The sequence below is a fragment of the Leucoraja erinacea genome, chromosome 27 (genome assembly GCF_028641065.1).
Source record: "Leucoraja erinacea ecotype New England chromosome 27, Leri_hhj_1, whole genome shotgun sequence".
In the NCBI taxonomy this organism is placed as follows: Eukaryota; Metazoa; Chordata; class Chondrichthyes; order Rajiformes; family Rajidae; genus Leucoraja; species Leucoraja erinaceus.
The window spans coordinates 23,736,559-23,755,739 of NC_073403.1; the positions used below are offsets into that span (position 1 = coordinate 23,736,559).

A 19,181-nucleotide genomic window follows, 5' to 3' on the forward strand; every position below is an offset into this window, starting at 1 on the left:
CTGCCGCTGTAAGGCAGCAACTCTACCGCTGCGCCACCGTAATGGTCTTCAGACCATTATCCATTCCCTCCACCAAGGCTGCCTGAACTGCTGAGTTGCTCCAGGACTTTGTGATTTACTCGACATCCCAGAAACTGCAGTTCCTGGGGTGTCTATCATATTATATTCAGCTTATAGCCTATTTATAACCAAAAATACAATATTTTCCAGCACTTTTTACACATTCTTCTTTTCTTTCTGGCGATGGAATCCAATGCTTGAATGGAGTTTCCAGGTGATTAACGTTTCAGTAATTATCCCAAGTTAACATCTGCTGTTTGTTTGGCTGGATACAGTTGATCAGTTATTTGACTCTGAGGGGACTAACTTGCACTGCTTCACCTCCTCTCATGTTTAACTGATGATCAGTTTGATACCATGTTGATTGGCAAAGAGTCATTAACAAGATGCTGAGTTCATGGGTGGGTGGTTGACTTGAGTTGCCAGCCAATCTAAACTGCTTAACAGCGGCACCCGTGTCGAGTTGCTGCCTTACAACTGCAGAGACACGGGTTCGATCCCGACTACGGGTGCTGTCTGTATGGAATTTTTTAATATCCCCTCTGTGACCACGTGGGTTTTCCATGGGTGCTCTGGATTCCTTCGACACTCCAAAGACGTACAGGTTTGTAGGTTAATTGGCTTTGGTAAAGATTGTAAGTTGTCCCTCGTGTGCAGGGTGATGCTCGTGTATGGGGATCGCTGGTCGGCACAGACTCGGTGGGCCGAAGGGCCCGTTTCCACGATGTATCCCTAAACTAAATATAACCTGCAACCCCTAAAGTAATACAAATTTGTTATGCCTATAGATACAGATGCATAATCCCTTGGATAAAACAATGCATGCTAACTGGAGGTTGAAGTCATTCATTGACCAATGGCTGGGGTGGCTGCACATGCCGGAGATGGGTATTCCCTAGCATTGACGTTCGGTGGCAGTAGGGCTGAAACAATCAAAGGCAACTGCATCTGTTCTAATCCTCATATCCCACCTTCCCTTCAACTCGGACTCCTTCCAGATTTGCAAGCCACACACAGTGTCATCATGCACCCCTAACATTTTCCTCTCTCCAACCCATTATTCCTTATCCAGTATCCATTTTAGATCCTCAATGACATGGCAACATAAGCAGTTGGTGAAGGAACAGCCAGAAGATAGTGATGATATAGACGCAGCATCAATCTATTTCACACCATCAACCATCACCTCTGAAGCACTGGGGGGGAAGATGATTTAGGTTGGGGATGAGGATGCTATGGGAATTTGATATAGGGATAAGCAGCCTGCTGTCAGTGTAGGGAATAAGGATAAAATATTTGACCAACCAAAACACAAAGTGCTGGAGTAACTCAGGAAGCAATTATGGAGAGAATGGATTGGTGACGTTTCAATTTGGGACCATTCTTCAGAATTAGTCTGAAGAAGGGTGTCGTCCCAAAACGTAGCCTACCCATTCCCTCTATAGATACTGCCCAAGCAACTGAGTTACTCCAGCACTTTGTGTTTTGCTCAAGTTGGTAAAGGAACAGCAGTTCCTCATATAATGAAGATCAAACATTTTCTAGTTTACTGGAGGCCAGTTCCCACACAAGATCCATTGTAGAAACAGGCATATGACTAAAATGTTGGTTAATGATGCAGGAAGCCGACTCTGAAGCTTACATTTAACATGGAGAAGTCTAGCATTGATGGTCTAAACCTTCAGCAGAGCATGTTCTTTGTACTATGTGTAGGAATGAACTGCAGATGCTGATTTAAACCAAAGATGGGCACAAAAAGCTGGAGTAACTCAGCGGGACAGGCAGCATCTCTGGAGAGAAGGAATGGTTAAAGTTTCGGGTCGAGACCTTTCTTCAGACTCTGAAGATGGGTCGAGACCAAAAATAACACCCATTCCTTTTCTCTGGTGATGCTGCCCGAGTAACTCCAGCTCTTGTATCTATGCTCTTTGCAATGGCACACAAACTAGTTAAGAACTGGTGGAAGCAATTATGGTGTGCCCGATCACCGAGGTTGGATCTCCTGGTGCAGCAGTGAGCCGATGCATGGGTGCTGCAGTGAAAATGGAAGCTACAGTCATGATGGCTGCAGATTATGCCGTTTCATAACTCCACGCCCGATTTCACAATGCTATTCTGCCAGAGCCTCAGCCATCCCACTCTCACTGTTAACATTAATATGGAGATGATGCAGACCAAAATGCTGGAGTAACTCAGCGAGTCAGGCAGCATCACTGGGGAAAATGAATAGATGGCATCTCAGGTTGACACCCTTCTTCAGACTGAGAGTCAGGGGAGAGAGAAACTAGAGGTACGAAAAGGTACAAAGAACAAATAAATGAAAGGTATGAGAAGAACAAATCAGAGCCAGCAACGGTGATCATGGAAAGGTGGAGCCCACAAGGGTCAATTGTTGGCTGTGGATAACTAGGCCTTGTTGGTCTACAGCTACTAAAGATCATTCTCTAAAGCCATTTATAATCCATTTAATTGAATATCTACATTGCCTATCAGAGAGTTTTGACGCAATTAGACCAAAGTCATACAGAATACAGGCTTAATGGGAATGTGAATGCAGTTTTTAAATTGATTTTTTACATTAAAAAAAAATTGGTTTGAATTGTTTTTATTCATTTTGAGGTAGCTTTTATTTTTGCATCGAGGCGATGCAGTAATGATCAGTTGCAGATGGAAACTAAGGAATGGGTATGAGGGCAAATTATTACCCGATATCATATTCTTCCTGAAATGTCGAGGCCAGGGAGCAGCTAGTTTGTCCCAATGCCTAATGTTAGAAAAAAACACTTTACCACCAGCCGCACTGCTCCCGGTCACAGGTTGAACCAATGCCAGAAAGCATCAAATAATCATTGCAAGATGAAGAAGTCCACTAGCAAACAGACAGTCAGTCGTTGCCATAGAAACCGGCTCTTCAGCCCAACTTGTGCATGTTGACCAAGATGCCCCTTCTAAGCTAGTCCCATTTTACCCCATTTGGCCCACATCCCTCTAACCTTTCCCATCCATCTATTGTACCCGTCCTAACGTCCATTCAATGTCATTATTGTCCTATATAGGACACATGACAATAATCTCTTTTGACTTGACTTGTGCCCGTCTGAACTACTTCCTCTGGCAGCTCGTTCCATATACCCACCACCCTGTGGGTGAAAAAGTTGTCCCTATCAGGTCTTTCCCCTCTCACCTCAAATCTATGTTCTTTAATTCTTGATTCCCTGTATTTACTCTATCTGTTCCCCACATGATTGTATACACCTCTGCCAAGCCATCCATCAGTGCCTTGTTCTCCAAGGAATAAAGTCCTATTGACAGCGGATGTTCTCTTGAAATAATGTATTTTCCCTCTTTCTCTCTTGAAATATTCTCTTGCCAACTTGCAAGGTCAAGAAAGGGCGTAATTGGAGCTCCCTGGCCCAATATTTGGAATATGTCGGAAGAGTGTACGCTGGCGTGGTTTAGCTGCTGCTGCTCTCTCTTCACATTGTGTTTTTGATTTTTTTTGTCTTTGGATCGAATTCTGTCTTTAATTTGTGTATTGGTGATGTCTTTATTATTTATTTTACTCCGATTATATGTTTTTTACTCTTGTTAAATTCTGTAAGGTGTCCTTGAGACTTTTGAAAAGCGCCCATAAATACAATTTATTATTATTATTAATATAGCAGCATTGATGTCAAGTTAGCAATATTTGCTGAGTAGTTTGGGTATTGGTCATATGTACTTTCTGAGAACAATGAGGGACCATTGGGGACTAAAAGGAATACTTTGTAACTTTGACAGTGCCCTTTATGTGGCGATATATTGTAAAACAAAGAATCTCACTGAGACATGGCACGTGTGATAATAAAGTATAATTCATTTACTCACTGCTAATTCATGTATAATTCATTTACACACCAGTGCCATGGTTTGCCCTGCCAATGGGCACCTGAATCAGAGCCTCTTCGGTGCAGTGAGCACTTAGAAGACCACATTAGAGTGCTACCAATCCCAATTGTTTTGCTAGATATGGTGTCACCTCAGCAAGAACCACCTCTCCTGCTTCTACCTGACTATAGATCCATTTGCACCAGAAGGTATTTCTAGACTCAATATTTATTTCTAAAAATAGGTCTCTTATGTTTTGCAGAAAGAACGCAAACACTTAAAGTTAAAGAGAAAGAAACCTCCACCTCATTAAGATCTGAAAAGGAATAAAAGACAGATGTCTTGTTGCATCATTAGTTCCCTCAGCCAGTTGTACCTTCACAGACAGTAGGAAGCATGATTTTATTATACGAAAGTTAATGTTTGAATCAAGTTCCTTCATCTATTTGAGATACAAAGGATCTGGGTACAAATGTGTTCACTTTTCACCAAATAATATTATAAAGAACATTCCCCGTATTAACGTTTATGTTGGATATTAACACATTTCTATTATATATTCAAAAGTGATTTCATTCCACAAGCCTGTCTTGTCATATGTATCAAACACATACTCCACTGCTAATGGTAGAATATGTCAGGCATATATCAGTAGAAGGGGAATTTGTAGGTTAGTATTCTAGATATGCGAGTTGTGATGAAATGCAAAGGGACATATGCCAATTTAAAAATAACTTTCAAAATTAACATGTAATAATAGCACAAGAACTTCATAATACTTTGGATCTGTTGCAGCCTCTTCTGTTATCAGGCAACAAGGAAGTCAAGAAACAATACACGCAGTCAACTATTTGACAAGTTATTTTTCCTACATTGTCCATGCCTCTGGAGACCCAGATTCACATGTTCATAAATTGTAGGAGCAGGATTGAGCCACCCGGCCCATCAAGTCCACTCCGCAAATGATTCCACCAGTTACAACTTATCCGGCATGTCAATAATAATGTCAAGTGAGCCCATTCCCACTTAGATCCCTTGAATCCGACAGATGATCCATTTGCCATTGCTTTTTGAACGCACAACCTAGAATTAGTAAAGTTAAATGAACGATTCAAGAAATCTGCCCTTGTAACGTAGGCACTTGAAGTGATCACCTTACAAACAACAGAGCAGCGCAAGTAATACCTTTATTATTAAGATTTTCCATCCGCTGTCTTAAAAATGCATCCCAGAATATTTCATTGATAGCAACCGAAGTCCCTGCACCCATACAGAGATAACGCGAGCACTGTTTTGTGTTCACTGTTCTGTGACGTGTAATACAGTTGCATGGTGAGGAATAACATGTCGACTCACAGCTGGGTTGCAGCAGATGAGCGTTTGCGCGATTTCAATGCGATTTGGTAAATACTTTCCAATTCATTAAGAGGCAATAGACGGAACACAACATGTACATTTCTTTGCCAGATCAAGTAACGTGTCATTTCCAAAGTAGGTAACAATAAGGAACTAAGAAAAGAAAAAGACTCACTGAGGTAAAATTCTGTGGCCCACATATGTCCCCTCGGTATCTGCAAGAGAGAAGCATATCATCCAACTGGTGGCCCAAGCGGTCCATGAAATTCAGGCTGATGCCCTCAAAACTACGGGGCGGCAGAAAGAGACGAAAGTCGGAGAGTCTGTGGAACCACTGCTGCCTGTCTTCCTTGAGGAGTTCAATAACCAGGGGCCGTGCTGTGCGGTTCTCGTTCAGCAGTCCCAACCACTGGCCCGCGTAGTACAGGTCACTTTTGGTCAGCTGGTAGAAGCGGACGGGGTTGTTGTTGCAGATGGTGAGGGCGGGGAAGTTGAGCTCCTTGCTCCAGTCCATGTGGAAGCGGGTGTGGGACGGGAAGGACAGCAGGTAGAGGAACCGGTTGGACGACCAGGAGATGAGGAACCCCAGCGAGGTACAAAAAGCCAAGAACCAGACGGCTCGGCGGTGCAGGGAGTAGTGTTGCGAGCAGATGTACTTAATCCCGTGTATCTTCACCCTCTTCACAAACGTCTGAGTTATCTCGTTGACGCTCGGATGCCTGCCCTTCCCCTTGCCCCTCTGCGGGTTGGTGGTGGTGGTGTCTCTGCTTTCTCGGGGACCCTCTGGGGCCATGTCTCCCCAGGGCCTCACTCCGATAGCTGCAACGTCCTCCAAGCAAAACCCAACGCCACTTTCCCACATCCAGCCCGCCGGCTACACACAGGGTCCAAATCCCAAAATGCAAATCAAGGCGGCTCTCAAACAGGCGGCGACAACCCTGTCATTCTTCAGAACTTTTTCCCCCCACAAACAGGCTTCATTGTAAAACCAGTGCAGGAAAATAACTGTAGATGCTGGTTTACACCGAAGACGGGCACACGATGCCGGAGTCTATCTGCATTTTAAACCATGTGAGCTCCATCTGAGAAGAAAATAACAGCAAAAAAAATGGAAATCCCTTTTTTTTTGTATTCCATCAACTTTAATGACTGGCATTGCAGTGAGCGTGGATGGGCGAGCGACCTGTCCGCCTTCTCTCTATCACACTCAGTGAGATGGCAACATACGCCCACGGACTCACGCAGCCGGCTTCCCTCGCGATTGAGAGTGACCGGTGTCCATGACTGGAAGGCGAATGCATGGTGTCCGTGGATTCAGATGTGCTCAGCGTGTTACCAATCTCCGCCGCTGCACCTTACACTCGCTCCCCATAGTTTGAACTCTCTCTATCTCTCTCTCTCCCTCTCTCTCTCTCTCCTCCTCCTCCCCTTCCTCCAATGCACTGTGCGAGGCTCCGGGCAGCGCCGGTGCAACTTGGAGCTTCGCTAGTGCTACCCCGCGGGACAGGCAAAATCGCATCCAGTTGAATTCACGGTGTGGCTTCACCCGTTTCCATACCAATCCAGCATCCCCTCCACTCCTCCCCCAGCGAAGCGCAGAGCAGAGCCGCGAGAAGACACAACCCCTCCTTCACTTTGTAGATCTCATTCTAACCTAGCTCCCGAGTGTCAGCCAAATGAGTAACGAGGGCAACAGCCAATTGTGAAAAAGGGCAGGGAGCTCTCTCGCCAATCGGCTGGAAGTAGGCAATGATTAATTCATAGACAGGAGATGCTTCACAATGCAACGTCCCGGCTGCGTTAACCCCCTCGCTGCCGAATGGCAGTCAGCACTTCGGGAAAAATAAAAGCAACTTTAGCATGATATTTATGGGGATGAGGAATGAGGACGATGTACACTGTGGTCCCCTGAGCGCCGCACTAACTCGCCCTTTTCTTGTCCCCACCCACCCCCACCCCTGATCAGTCTGAAGAAGGGTTTCGGCCCGAAACGTTGCCTATTTCCTTCGCTCCATAGATGCTGCTGCACCCGCTGAGTTTCTCCAGCTTTTCTGTGTAACCTAACTCGTCCCACTGTGGGGCCAACGCAAACTGGAGGAACAGCACCTCACATTTCGCTTGGACAGCTTACAACCCAGCGGTATGAATATTGACTTCTCCAACTTGAAGTAACCCTTGCTTTCCCTCTCTCTCCATCCCTCTCCCATCTTAGTTCTTTGAGTGTCTCCCTGTTTAAATATTATCTCTGTATGCCCCGTTTTCAGCTTACCCGAGCTAACAATGATCATTCTACATTTTTTTCCTTGATCAACGTCCCCTTTGTTCTCTGGTCTTCACACCTAACCCTTTCATACCTCATGAGTCTCCCTCTCCCCTGACAGTCTGAAGAAGGGTCTCGACCCGAAACGTCACCCATTCCTAACCTTCTCTCCAGAGACGCTGCCTGTCCCGCTGAGTTACTCCAGCTTTTTGTGTCTACCATCACTGCATGGGTTCAGATCTGCAGGTTAAAACGGCTGCTTCCCCCACAGTTCCAGCGGAAACATTTGTCTCAAGTTCTATCCCTTTTTTTTGCAGAAACCCCGCACTGGAAATGTTTTGTAAATCATCTGTTGACAATTTCAAAGTCGTTCCCTGCAACGGCGGGCACGGCTAGGCGGCGGAGGCTGCACGCTGTGTTCACATCACTGGTCATCAAAGCGGGTAATACTCGGGCACTCGAGGCGGTGCAGTTTCAGTGATCCTCCCCGCTCCTCCCTTCTCGATCTGGACACATAATTATTATTACAACGATCAACCCGGTGGTGAGAGGCAGGTTGTTTACTTTTATACGCGCTCGCTCACCCAGTGATTTCCCGCAGAATTGAGCTGAGAGACATTGATGGTCTTCGCCAGAAATCTATGCAAGCTGTTTCACATCGGCGATCGCAGTCCGGTCCGGTCCCCTCTTCCGCCACTCCCCCCTGACTCGAGTCTCTTCCTCGACCCCGGCCGGCCAGTTCAACACATCTACTGTGCGTGGATACCGATCCAGACATCTCGTTAGGAATATAGGCCGGCGCTCGCGTCGTCTGCCAGAGACGCTGACTCCTTCTCCACACACGCTGCCCGACCTGTTGACAATTTCCAACAGTTTCTGTTTATATTCGTGAATTCCAGCATTCCGACTTCCTGGCTACAACAACAACAAAAAAGTTGATCCTTCGTCGCTCTCGCAAAAATAACGAAAGTGTGAAATCAACATAAAACGTTGGAATGCACCCAAACTAGCCCACACTCAAAAGCACAGCGTGTGGGCAGGAACTGCAGATGCTGGTTTAAACTGAAGATAGACATACAATGCTGGAGTAACTCAGCGGGACAGGCAGCATCTCGGGAGAGAAGGAATGAACTGAAGAAGCGTCTCTTTCAGTCTGAAGAATGGTCTCGACCCGAAACGTCACCCATTCCTTCTCTCCAGAGATGCTGCCTGGCCCGCTGAGTTACTCCAGCTTTTTGTGTCCACGTTCAAAAGCAGATATTTAGTGCCATTGACAAACTGTGCGGTGGCTGCTCTCAGAATGAGAAACGGTCTTCCACTAATTAAATATTTAAGAATCAATAATTCATTGTCCCAACTCAAAAACTGTTAAGTATGGTAGATTTTGAATGATTCGTAATGGCACATTGACATTGCATTTCTCTAGCTTAAGGGGTGGCACAGTGGCACACCTGGTAGAGCTTCCGCCCGCCTCACAATCCTGACAGTGTGGAGTTTGCATGTTCTCCCAGTGACCGTATGGGTTTCCTTTGGGTGCTCCAGTTTCCTCCCACATCCCAAAGACGTGCTGGTTAGTAGGTTAATTGGCGATTTTATGGACAGGCTTGTTCCCCTGCTTCATGTCTGCCACCTTTGTTCCATGTTTTGTCGTGCTTTACACACGAGTAGTTCTGGACCATGACATTTAAATCTGTTAGCATGAAACCTCTCTTGTGCTTTGAATTCCATTCCACTTTTCTGAACGCATTGTTATACAAGGTTATGAAATAGGGCCAAACAAAATAACATACCGAACACAAATGCCGTATATCTGAACTATACTCCACCTCAGTGGTGTAAGCTATAGAAGGGTCCCAGAAGGAGATTCAGTCAAAACTTTTAAAATAAAATTCGATGTTTAGTTGAAAGAAATGAGAAGGAAGACTTTCATTTCTTTGGAGACACAAGGAACTGCAGGTGCTGGAAACTCGAGCACAGCACAATGTGCTGGAGAAATTCAATGGGTCGGGTAGCATCTGCGGTAGGAATGAACAGATGATGTTTCGGGCCAGGACTCTTCTTTAGACTGATTGTTGTTGGGGGGAGGAGGGGGGAGAAAGCCACAAAAGAGAGGTATAGGCAGTACATCTCTCTTTCCCAGCTTACTTCCCTCTATTATACAGTCAGTCTGAAGAAGGGTCCTGACCCGAGACATTATCTGTCCATTCCCTCCACAGATGTTGTCTGACTTGCTAATTTTCTCCAGCTTTCTTTGTTGTGACCCACATTTATATAGTGTTTTTCACAACCTCGCAGAGTTTTAAACTGCTTTACAGTCAAAGGAATGAAGATACTGGGGACATGGGGACAGAAGGAGCAAGAGGTTGTATTGATCGCTCTTTCAAAGAGGGCACAGAAACACTGCCATAAAGCCTGGGTTTTAATAAGTGATAGGAGCAGAATTAGGCCATTTGGCTCAACGTCTACTCCACCAGTCAAACATGGCTGATCTATCTTTCTTTCTCAAACCCATTCTCCTGCCTTCTCCCCATAACCCCTGATACCCATACCAATCAAGAATCTGTAAATTTCCACCTTAAAAATATCCAATGACTTGGCCCCCACAGCTTTCTGACAATGAAATCCACAGATTCATCACCCTCAGACTAAAGAAATTCCTCCTCATCTCCTTTAGAAAGGTACATCCTTTTATTCTGAGGCTATGGCATCTGGTCCTAGACTCTCCCACTAGTGGGAACATCCTCTCTAAATCCACCCTATCCAGGCCTTTCACTATTATATAATGAATCTGGTAAATAAACTGTCTTTCATGAAAGATTTAAAGTGTGGAGTCTATGTAATGTTTGCCGTTAAGCAAAGGATACATGGACCTGGCCTGGTGTGAAGAAAAAGCATATTACTGTTGATTTGTATGAAGACATACACACTCTCCTAGCGGACCCCTCTTCTTATGAACAGTCATGGATCACAGCAGCCATTAAGAAGCTGTTTATTCTGTTTTGAAAAGTAGAATACTGTATCTCCTGGTAGAGCTCTCACCAACCCTTTTTGCTACCAATGTTTTTTTTTGAATAATGATTTTTTTTGAATCTTTGACGACTTAAATGGCTCATAAACACTCACCATCCTGTTCATTGCTCTCTGCGGGATACAACTGTTTCTTTGACTTCTACTTGGCAGGAAAACTATTTTTGAACTGCACTTGTTGCATGCACATCTGTCAGAATGCAAAACGCTAATTCACATCTTTGGCATGTTTCAGGCATTTTGTGCTTGGCACCTGCATTGTTTGTAACTGCACAGTTGTGTCACTAGTGAACCAGTTCGTCTGAGACCACACGTCCAGGCACTTGTACCAAATATATACCATTCGAAATCAAGTATTTCATGAATATTTAGTTCCATCGGTTCACCATGTCGAAGCTATGAAAGGCATTTCTAAAATTCTAATCAGTTTCTTAAATTTAATTGATTAAGTTAGAAATATATCCCTCATATGAAGCACTTTTCCTTGACTGACAAAACTGTTTTGTTACAGTTTTGTGATTTCTATTCATCTTCAGTATTTTCAATTAAAAAAAGTTATAAATGAACTATTAAATTACCTTTTATCCAATTAAATAATTATATCCCAAGCCATAAAAAATATATTCTTCCGCTTAAGCTGTAGCTCCTTTTACAGCACATGTAACTATTTCACATAACATGTATATTTAATTTCTGTACTGGACCTCTAGTAGCAATTATGATTATTCAGGTCATGTTAATACCTTCAGTTTATATTAATTTTTATTAGTTTATATTAATTTTTAATTCAATTTTATGACGTTTCTTTCTAACAGCATATTCATAGGTTGATATATATATATATATATATATATCAAGGAACTGCAGATGCTGGTTTACACTGAAGACAGACACAAAATACTGGAGCAGGACAGGCAGCATCTCTGGATTGAAGGAAAGTGTTGGACATTTAAATTTTGCTTTATGCTTTTCATTGCTTTGCAAATATTGCCTGGAATGTCCAATTGTTTGACTACTTCGATTTTGTTGTTGTTATTTATTCCTATTTATGTCTTTACTTGTTCGGAACAAATAAACAAACAAATAAATAAATTAAAAAGGAATGGGCTGACGTTTCAGGCCAAGACCTTTCTTCAGTCTCCAGCATTTTGTGTCCATCATAGGTTGATGTACATATCCAACATTTTATTCAGTGTGCTTTCTAATCGGTTGACATGCATTTCTGATTGTATTATATCACCAAATTCACATTCAATATTATGCTGTCTAAATCTCCGGGTTGTCATCATATCTGAAGCAAACAAATTAGCCCTACTGGGAATTAGTTTTGCTAGGACTTCACAAGAAACCACAGATTGCTGGAATCTTGAGCAAAACTTTTTACTGGAGGAATTCAGCACGTCTGTTCGCAACTGTGGAGGGAAAGGACAGGGGTTGGGTCCCTTTGGACTGAAACATTGCCCATCCAGTCCCTCCAAAGATGCTGCCTGATCTATTGACGTTCTTCAGCATTTTGTGTTTCAACCTGATTAAAGTCATAGTCATACAGAATGTAAACAGGTTCTTCAGCCCAACTTGCCCACACCGGCCAACATATCCCAGCTACACTAGTCCCACCTGCCCGCAGTTGGTCCATATTCCTCCAAATCTGTCCTATTCATGCACCTGTTTAACTGTTTCTTAAATGTTGGGCTAGTCCCAGTTTCAATTACCTCTTCTGGCAACTTGTTTCATGCACCCACCACCCTTTGTGTGAAAAAGTTACTCCTCAGATTCCTATTAAATCTTTCCCCCTTAAACGTCTGGACTGACATCTTCAACCTGTCACTTGCCCAAGCAGTTGTCCCCACGTGCCTTAAAACCACCTCCATCGTGCCAATGCCAAAACACTCCACTGCGGCAAGCCTCAACGACTTCCGCCCAGTTGCACTTACCCCCATCATCACCAAGTGCTTCGAGAGGCTGGTCCTGGCACACCTCAAAAGCTGCCTACCCCCCACACTGGATCCCTATCAGTTTTCCTACCGAAAGAACTGGAGTACGGAGGATGCCATCTCAACGGCACTTCACTCCGCCCTCTCCCACCTCAACAACAGAGACACTTACGTAAGAATGCTGTTCATCGATTACAGCTCAGCATTCAACACCATTATACCATCTAAACTGATCACCAAACTCAGTAACCTGGGCATCGACCCCTCCCTCTGCAACTGGATACTGGACTTTCTAACCAACAGACCACAGTCTGTTAGGTTAGACAACCACACCTCTTCAACCCTCACCCTGAACACCGGCGTTCCACAGGGCTGTGTGCTGAGCCCCCTCCTCTACTCTGTCTTCACCTATGACTGCACACCTGTACATGGTACTAACACCATCATCAAGTATGCAGATACAACGGTGTCTCATCAGCAACAACGATGAGTTGGCCTACAGGGAGGAGGTCCAGCACTTAGCAGCATGGTGTGCTGACAACAACCTGGCCCTTAACTCCAAGAAGACCAAGGAGCTCATTGTAGACTTCAGGAAGTCCAGGGGCGGCACGCATACCCCCATCCACATTAACGGGATGGAGGTGGAACGTGTTTCTAGCTTCAGGTTTCTGGGTGTTAACATCTCCGATGACCTCTCTTGGACCCACAATACCTCAACTCTGATCAAGAAGGCTCACCAGCGTCTCTTCTTCCTGAGGAGACTGAAGAAGGTCCATCTGTCTCCTCAGATCCTGGTGAACTTCTACCGCTGCACCATCGAGAGCATCCTTACCAGCTGTATCACAGTATGGGATGGCAACTGCTCTGTCTCCGACCGGAAGGCCTTGCAGAGGGTGGTGAAAATTGCCCAACGCATCACCAGTTCCTTGCTCCCCTCCATTGAGTCTGTCCAAAGCAAGCGTTGTCTGCGGAGGGCGCTCAGCATCGCCAAGGACTGCTCTCACCCCAACCATGGACTGTTTACCCTCCTACCATCCGGGAGGCGCTACAGGTCTCTCCGTTGCCGGCCCAGCAGGTCCAGGAACAGCTTCTTCCCGGCAGCTGTCACTCTACTCAACAACGTACCTCGGTGACTGCCAATCACCCCCCCCCCCCCCCCCCCCCCCCGGACACTCCTCCCACAGGAAAAACACTAAGTCTGTATATATACTAATGTAAATATTTATTCAAATCATATGCTATGTCGCTCTTCCAGGGAAATGCTAAATGCATTTCGTTGTCTCTGTACTGTACACTGACAATGACAATTAAAGTTGAATGAATCTGAATCTGAAACCTATATCCTCTGGTCTTCGATTCATCTATTCTGGGCAAGAGATTCTGTGCATCTACCCAATCTAATCCTCTCATGACTTTATACATCTCTATAAGATCATCCCTCATCATCATGTGCTCCAAGGAATAGAGACCCAGACTACTCAACCTCTCCCTATAGCTCAAACCCTCTAATTCTGGCAACATCCTCGTAAATCTTCTCTGTACTCTTTCCAGCTTGAAAGAAAAGCCAAATATAACAGGGGGCAGAGCCAATTAAAATAAATTACCCAAAGAAATCTCACCATCCTGGCTTTATCAGGATATGCTATGGTATTGTTGGGTAATGTATTTAGTGTGGCACACTAGGGTCCAGAGAGGTAGTACTGCACTTTGATATTTTTTAGGCTAAGCAAGGAGTCGGCTTGCCTGAAGAATGTGCATTAATGAAGAGCATGATGATTGATCCCCTTGCAAGAGGATGGGCCTAGGTAGTGGAAGACTGCAGGATGGAACTTAAACAATATAGAGCATAAAACATGGAGCAGTACAGCACAGCAATAGGCCCTTTGGCCCACCATGCCTGTGCTGAACATGATGCAAGGACCAACTCTTATCTGTCTGCACATAATCCATATCCAGCCATTCCCCGCATACCCATGTGCCTACGCAAACGTCTCTTAAATGCCACTATTATATTTGTCTCCACCACCACCCCCTGCAGTGCCTTCCAGGCCTTCACCTATGTAAAAAGACTTGCCCCGCACAACTCCATTAAACGTTGCACCTCTCCCCTTAAAGCTATGCTCTCTAGTATTTGATATTTCCATCTTGGGAACAAGTTTCTGATCAACTACCCCATCTATACCTCTCATAATTTTATAAACTTTTGTCAGGTCTCCCCTCAACCTCTGGCATTCCAGGGAAAACATCCCAAGTCAGTCTCAGCTCTCCCTGCAGCTAATACCCCATATCCAGGCATAATTCTGGTACACCTCGCCCATACCCTTTCCAAAGCCTCCACATGCTTCCTGTAATATGATAACCAGAACTGCATTCAATACTCCAAATTCAGTTTAACCAAAATCCTATAAAGCTGGATTTTCATGTTATACAGGTAAGTGAAAGACCTGTTATGGTGCTATTTCCATTTCCAATTAGTTGATGCGCTCCGCCATACACATTCCAAGCAAAAAAAACCCAGCGTGCTGGAGAAACTCAGCGGCTCAGGAAGCATCTGTAGAGGGAATGGACAGTTCCTGGGGTATTCCCATTATCTTCATGGCTGCTCAAGATTCCAGCATCTGCAGCCTCTTGTGCCTCCTCAAAAATTCTGGTTTGGGTCAATTGCTAAATTGTTACCTCCAGTTTTGTCTGGGGCCTCTTCGATGAATCTTTCAGAGCTGGTGCCTGTAAATCAAATTCAAAGCAACTGCTGTAGTTTGATATGGAATTTTGTGCAGAGATACAGGAACACCTGAAAGAATGCGAGGCATGATGTAACAAAAGCTACTTCCCAGGGATCAGAGGGTCGCAACACCAATGCTTTATTATGTCTCGGGCGATGCAATAGAAAGTTATGTATCATATTTTCTGATGATGCTTTTTAAGAGAGGCAATGAGTAGAGAGATATGAGGAAGGAATTTGAAAGGAACATAAGATTAGGTGCGGAAAACCATTGAAAATCAAATTTAATATACCTGTAGGCAAATCTAAGGTCATCCAATTGAACATGAGAAAGATAAGCCGGAGCATTTCCTACAGAATGAAAAAAACAGCAAAAGAGCAAAAAGATTTAGAATTAGGAAGATCATTTCAATTCATAGAGATGTGCAAAATGCAATCTCAAAATGCAATGCTTATAGGAATGGTGGCCTTTATGTTGTCAGCACTGGCTTCCAAAAGGGAGCAAGCGAACTTTTACTTGCACAACTGATCAGACAGCACCTGGAGCATTCCATTCCATGTAGACCATAGCTCAGAAAGGACACAAAAAGCTGGAGTAACTCAACGGGACAAGCAGCACCTCTGGAGAGAAGGAATGGGTGACGTTTCGGGTCAAAACCCTTCTTCAAACTCAGAAAGGCTGCATAGCAGATTCACCAGAGTGGTACTAGAGCTTTATGGACTGAATTAGACCGTGGATACACTCCCTTCAGTTTCGTATTCTCATTTTATTTTTCATATTTTTACACAGAAAAGCTGGAGAAACTCAGCGGGTGCAGCAGCATCTATGGAGCGAAGGAAATAGGCAACGTTTCAGGCCGAAACCCTTCTTCGGCCCGAAACGTTGCCTATTTCCTTCGCTCCAAAGATGCTGCTGCACCCGCTGAGTTTCTCCAGCTTTTCTGTGTAACCTTCGATTCTCCAGCATCTGCAGTTCCCTCTTAAACATTGGAAGAAGGTCGTTCAGCCCATCTTGTCTATGCTGGCTCTTCGTCCATCCCCATCAGTCCCATCAGCTCACTTATTTCTCTGTGACCTAGCCCATCCCCAATGCTCATTAACATCCCCAATTCTCCTGCTACAACCTACAACAGGGCTAATTTTACTTCGGAGTCACGTGAGTGACTACGTGAAGAACCCCACCAGGACGCATGCGTGCCATATCGCTACACGCATTGCGAAACGTCAGACGCGGTGGAAGGACGTTCCTCCGCGGCGGCAGTTTAAAAGCCGCTAATTGCAGGTTAGGGTTTACTCTGTGGTCTTTTTTGTTTCCTTTCCCAACTACAGGCAGGGAAATGGAGAAAACAAAGAAGACAAGGGCTGCGACAAAGCTGGTGAGGGAGGACCGCGGAGTAGCGGGCAGCCAGCAAGAGCAGCCGACGGCACTTGGATCACCCGTAGTGGGATCAGCTGTGCCCGTTATCACCGCCGCACCGGCCAAATCCACGCGGCTGGGCGGCAAGGCAAAATACAAATCTAACAAGGTCGTGGACTCAGAGGAATCCGACTTTGAAACACCGCGGGCAGCCAGCGACCGAGAGCGCTGGAGCCGGATGGAGCGGTGTGTGGAGCATTTGCTCCAACGTGACAGACTCCGGGAGTCGGGTCACTGTGGGCCCTATGACAAACCCACAGCGGCACCTTTTCAAGGGCTGCATAGTGTTTCCACCTCACCGGAGGGGAGCACTGCGGGTCAGTTCTGGGCTGACCTGGAAGAGGGGTCCACAGAAGAACAGATAAGTGTGCATGGGGTGCGAGAAAAAGAGAACTTGCTGGACATGGTGGCCAATTTTATACAGCCGGAACAGACTGGGGGAAATCTGGAGCCAAAGCTTGCTGCCAGTATTGACTACATGTCACTAAACCAGTTACAAGAGCAGGCTGTACTGGACACCACAGGAAGACATCTGGCACCGGGCAATTGCATTTCCCTGAACGTTCCAATTATCAACAACTGTATATGGAAACACATCGGAACAGGGGTCAGGAGTATGGATGTAAAATTACAAAAAGTACTGAAATTACTGACCGCAGGGATAACAGCATTTGCCCGTACAGTGGACGACAGGAATATGTCCCAGGACCAACAAGATGCACTGGCACTATTCTGTAACACCCAGCACGAAATAAATAACATCAGGAAAAGTGCCATACAACCCACACTGAACCCAAAAGTTGCGGGACTGTGCAAACCTGGGGCCACAAAACCACCAATTCTCTTGTTCAGTGGCAACCTATCAAAGCAGGTAAAAGAGCTCGATGAGGAAGCCAAAACCTTGGGATTAATAAAAGGAACACCAACAAAAACCCACTACAGCCAAAGACAGCATCCCCACGCACCCACCAGCAGAACTGGTGAAAGCTTGAAGGCACGGTTTTCCAAACATGAGTCTTTTTTAGGTCATGGCCCAGGCCGGCCTTCTTGGAACCCCAATGCCAACACCAACCAACCCGAAAAACCAGGCACCAGCGCAACAACAGCGGAAGAACTTCAAAAAGAAGTAAACCTGCCACTGGTAACAATGGAGGTAGGTGGGTCTGGTTCCCTAAAAGATATGGAGAGCATGGAGGTTGGGGGGGGGACTACACTGGTTTTTGAATGCTTGGAGCATGCTAACAACCGATACTTACATCTTAAACAGTATCCAGGGATATACAATAGAGTTTATACACGAGTACAGCCCTCCAGTTCAACATAGACTGAACCGAGTGTTCGTACTCTCTGATAAAGAAAAATCAGAGGCACAAGCTAAACTGGAGCGGCTTTACATAAAAGGTGTAATTGAGATAACTCAACACGAACCATTAGAATTCGTGTCCAATATTTTTACCAAAACCAAAAAAGATGGTGGTTGTCGCATCATCATAGATCTGACAAAATTGAATACATTTGTACAATATATTCACTTTAAAATGGAAACCTTGTTACTGCTAAACAATTAATTTCCAAAGTTACTTCATGGCCAGCATCGATTTAAAAGATGCTTACTATTCAGTACCCATACGAGGTGACCACAGATGTTACTTAAAATTCAACTGGATGGGACAACTGTGGCAATATAAAGCACTGCCAAATGGGCTATCATCAGCCCCAGGCTGTTCCCAAAAATCTTAAAACCAGCCCTAGCGTTTCTACGGAAACGTAATCACATGGTTATGGCATATTTAGATGACATACTCATAGTGGGCATAACTTTGGAATTGGCCATACAAACTGTAACAGCCACAAAACAGTTATTTGAAAAACTGGGATTTATCATCCATCCAGTTAAATCTAAACTAACACCGTCCACTACTATGGACTATTTGGGATTCACCATTGACTCAGTTCACATGACGGTGACACTACCTAAGGGAAAGGCTAGAGATTTAATAGAGGCTTGCAATAACCTCATTGACATCAGAAATCCATCCATCAGATTGGTAGCAAAAGTAATTGGTAAAATGGTGGCTGCTTTCCCAGCCACACAATTTGGACCTCTACATTACCAAATCTTACAGAGAGCAAAAATACAAGCTCTCAAAATCAATGCAGGTCACTTTGACAGACCTATGAGACTACCAATCCAAGCCAAAACGGAACTAAAATGGTGGATAGACAACCTCTGGCTTTGTTCCAACCCAATCATTGTCAGTAACCCTTCTATGGTACTACAAACCGATGCCAGTGCACTTGGGTGGGGAGCCACCAATACCATCACCAGCTGTGGAGGTAGATGGACAGCACAGGAGGCATCTTTCTTACTCACACTGGGCATAAACTACTTGGAAATGTTGGGTGCATTCCATGGCCTTAAGTCATATTGTACTGGGTCATATCACCAGCATGTTAGATTACAAATAGACAATACCACCGTGGTAGCATACATCAACCACATGGGTGGTAACAAATCGATATCATGTGACAATCTCG

At 44.8% G+C, this 19,181-nt stretch overlaps 1 protein-coding gene across 1 annotated transcript in view; it reads right to left on the reverse strand.

Moving 5' to 3' along the window:
• asic2 (acid-sensing (proton-gated) ion channel 2) overlaps positions 1-8,331 on the reverse strand; it is a 433,817-nt gene extending 425,486 nt beyond the window's left edge. Inside the window, exons 1-2 of the mRNA XM_055657297.1 lie at positions 7,344-8,331; positions 5,459-7,203 (exon numbers count right to left, since the gene is read on the reverse strand). Coding sequence (XP_055513272.1) covers positions 5,459-6,145 — 687 coding nt within the window. The 5' untranslated portion in view covers positions 6,146-7,203; positions 7,344-8,331. The remainder of the gene's footprint in view (positions 1-5,458; positions 7,204-7,343) is intronic.
• Between the last annotated feature and the right edge of the window lie 10,850 nt (positions 8,332-19,181).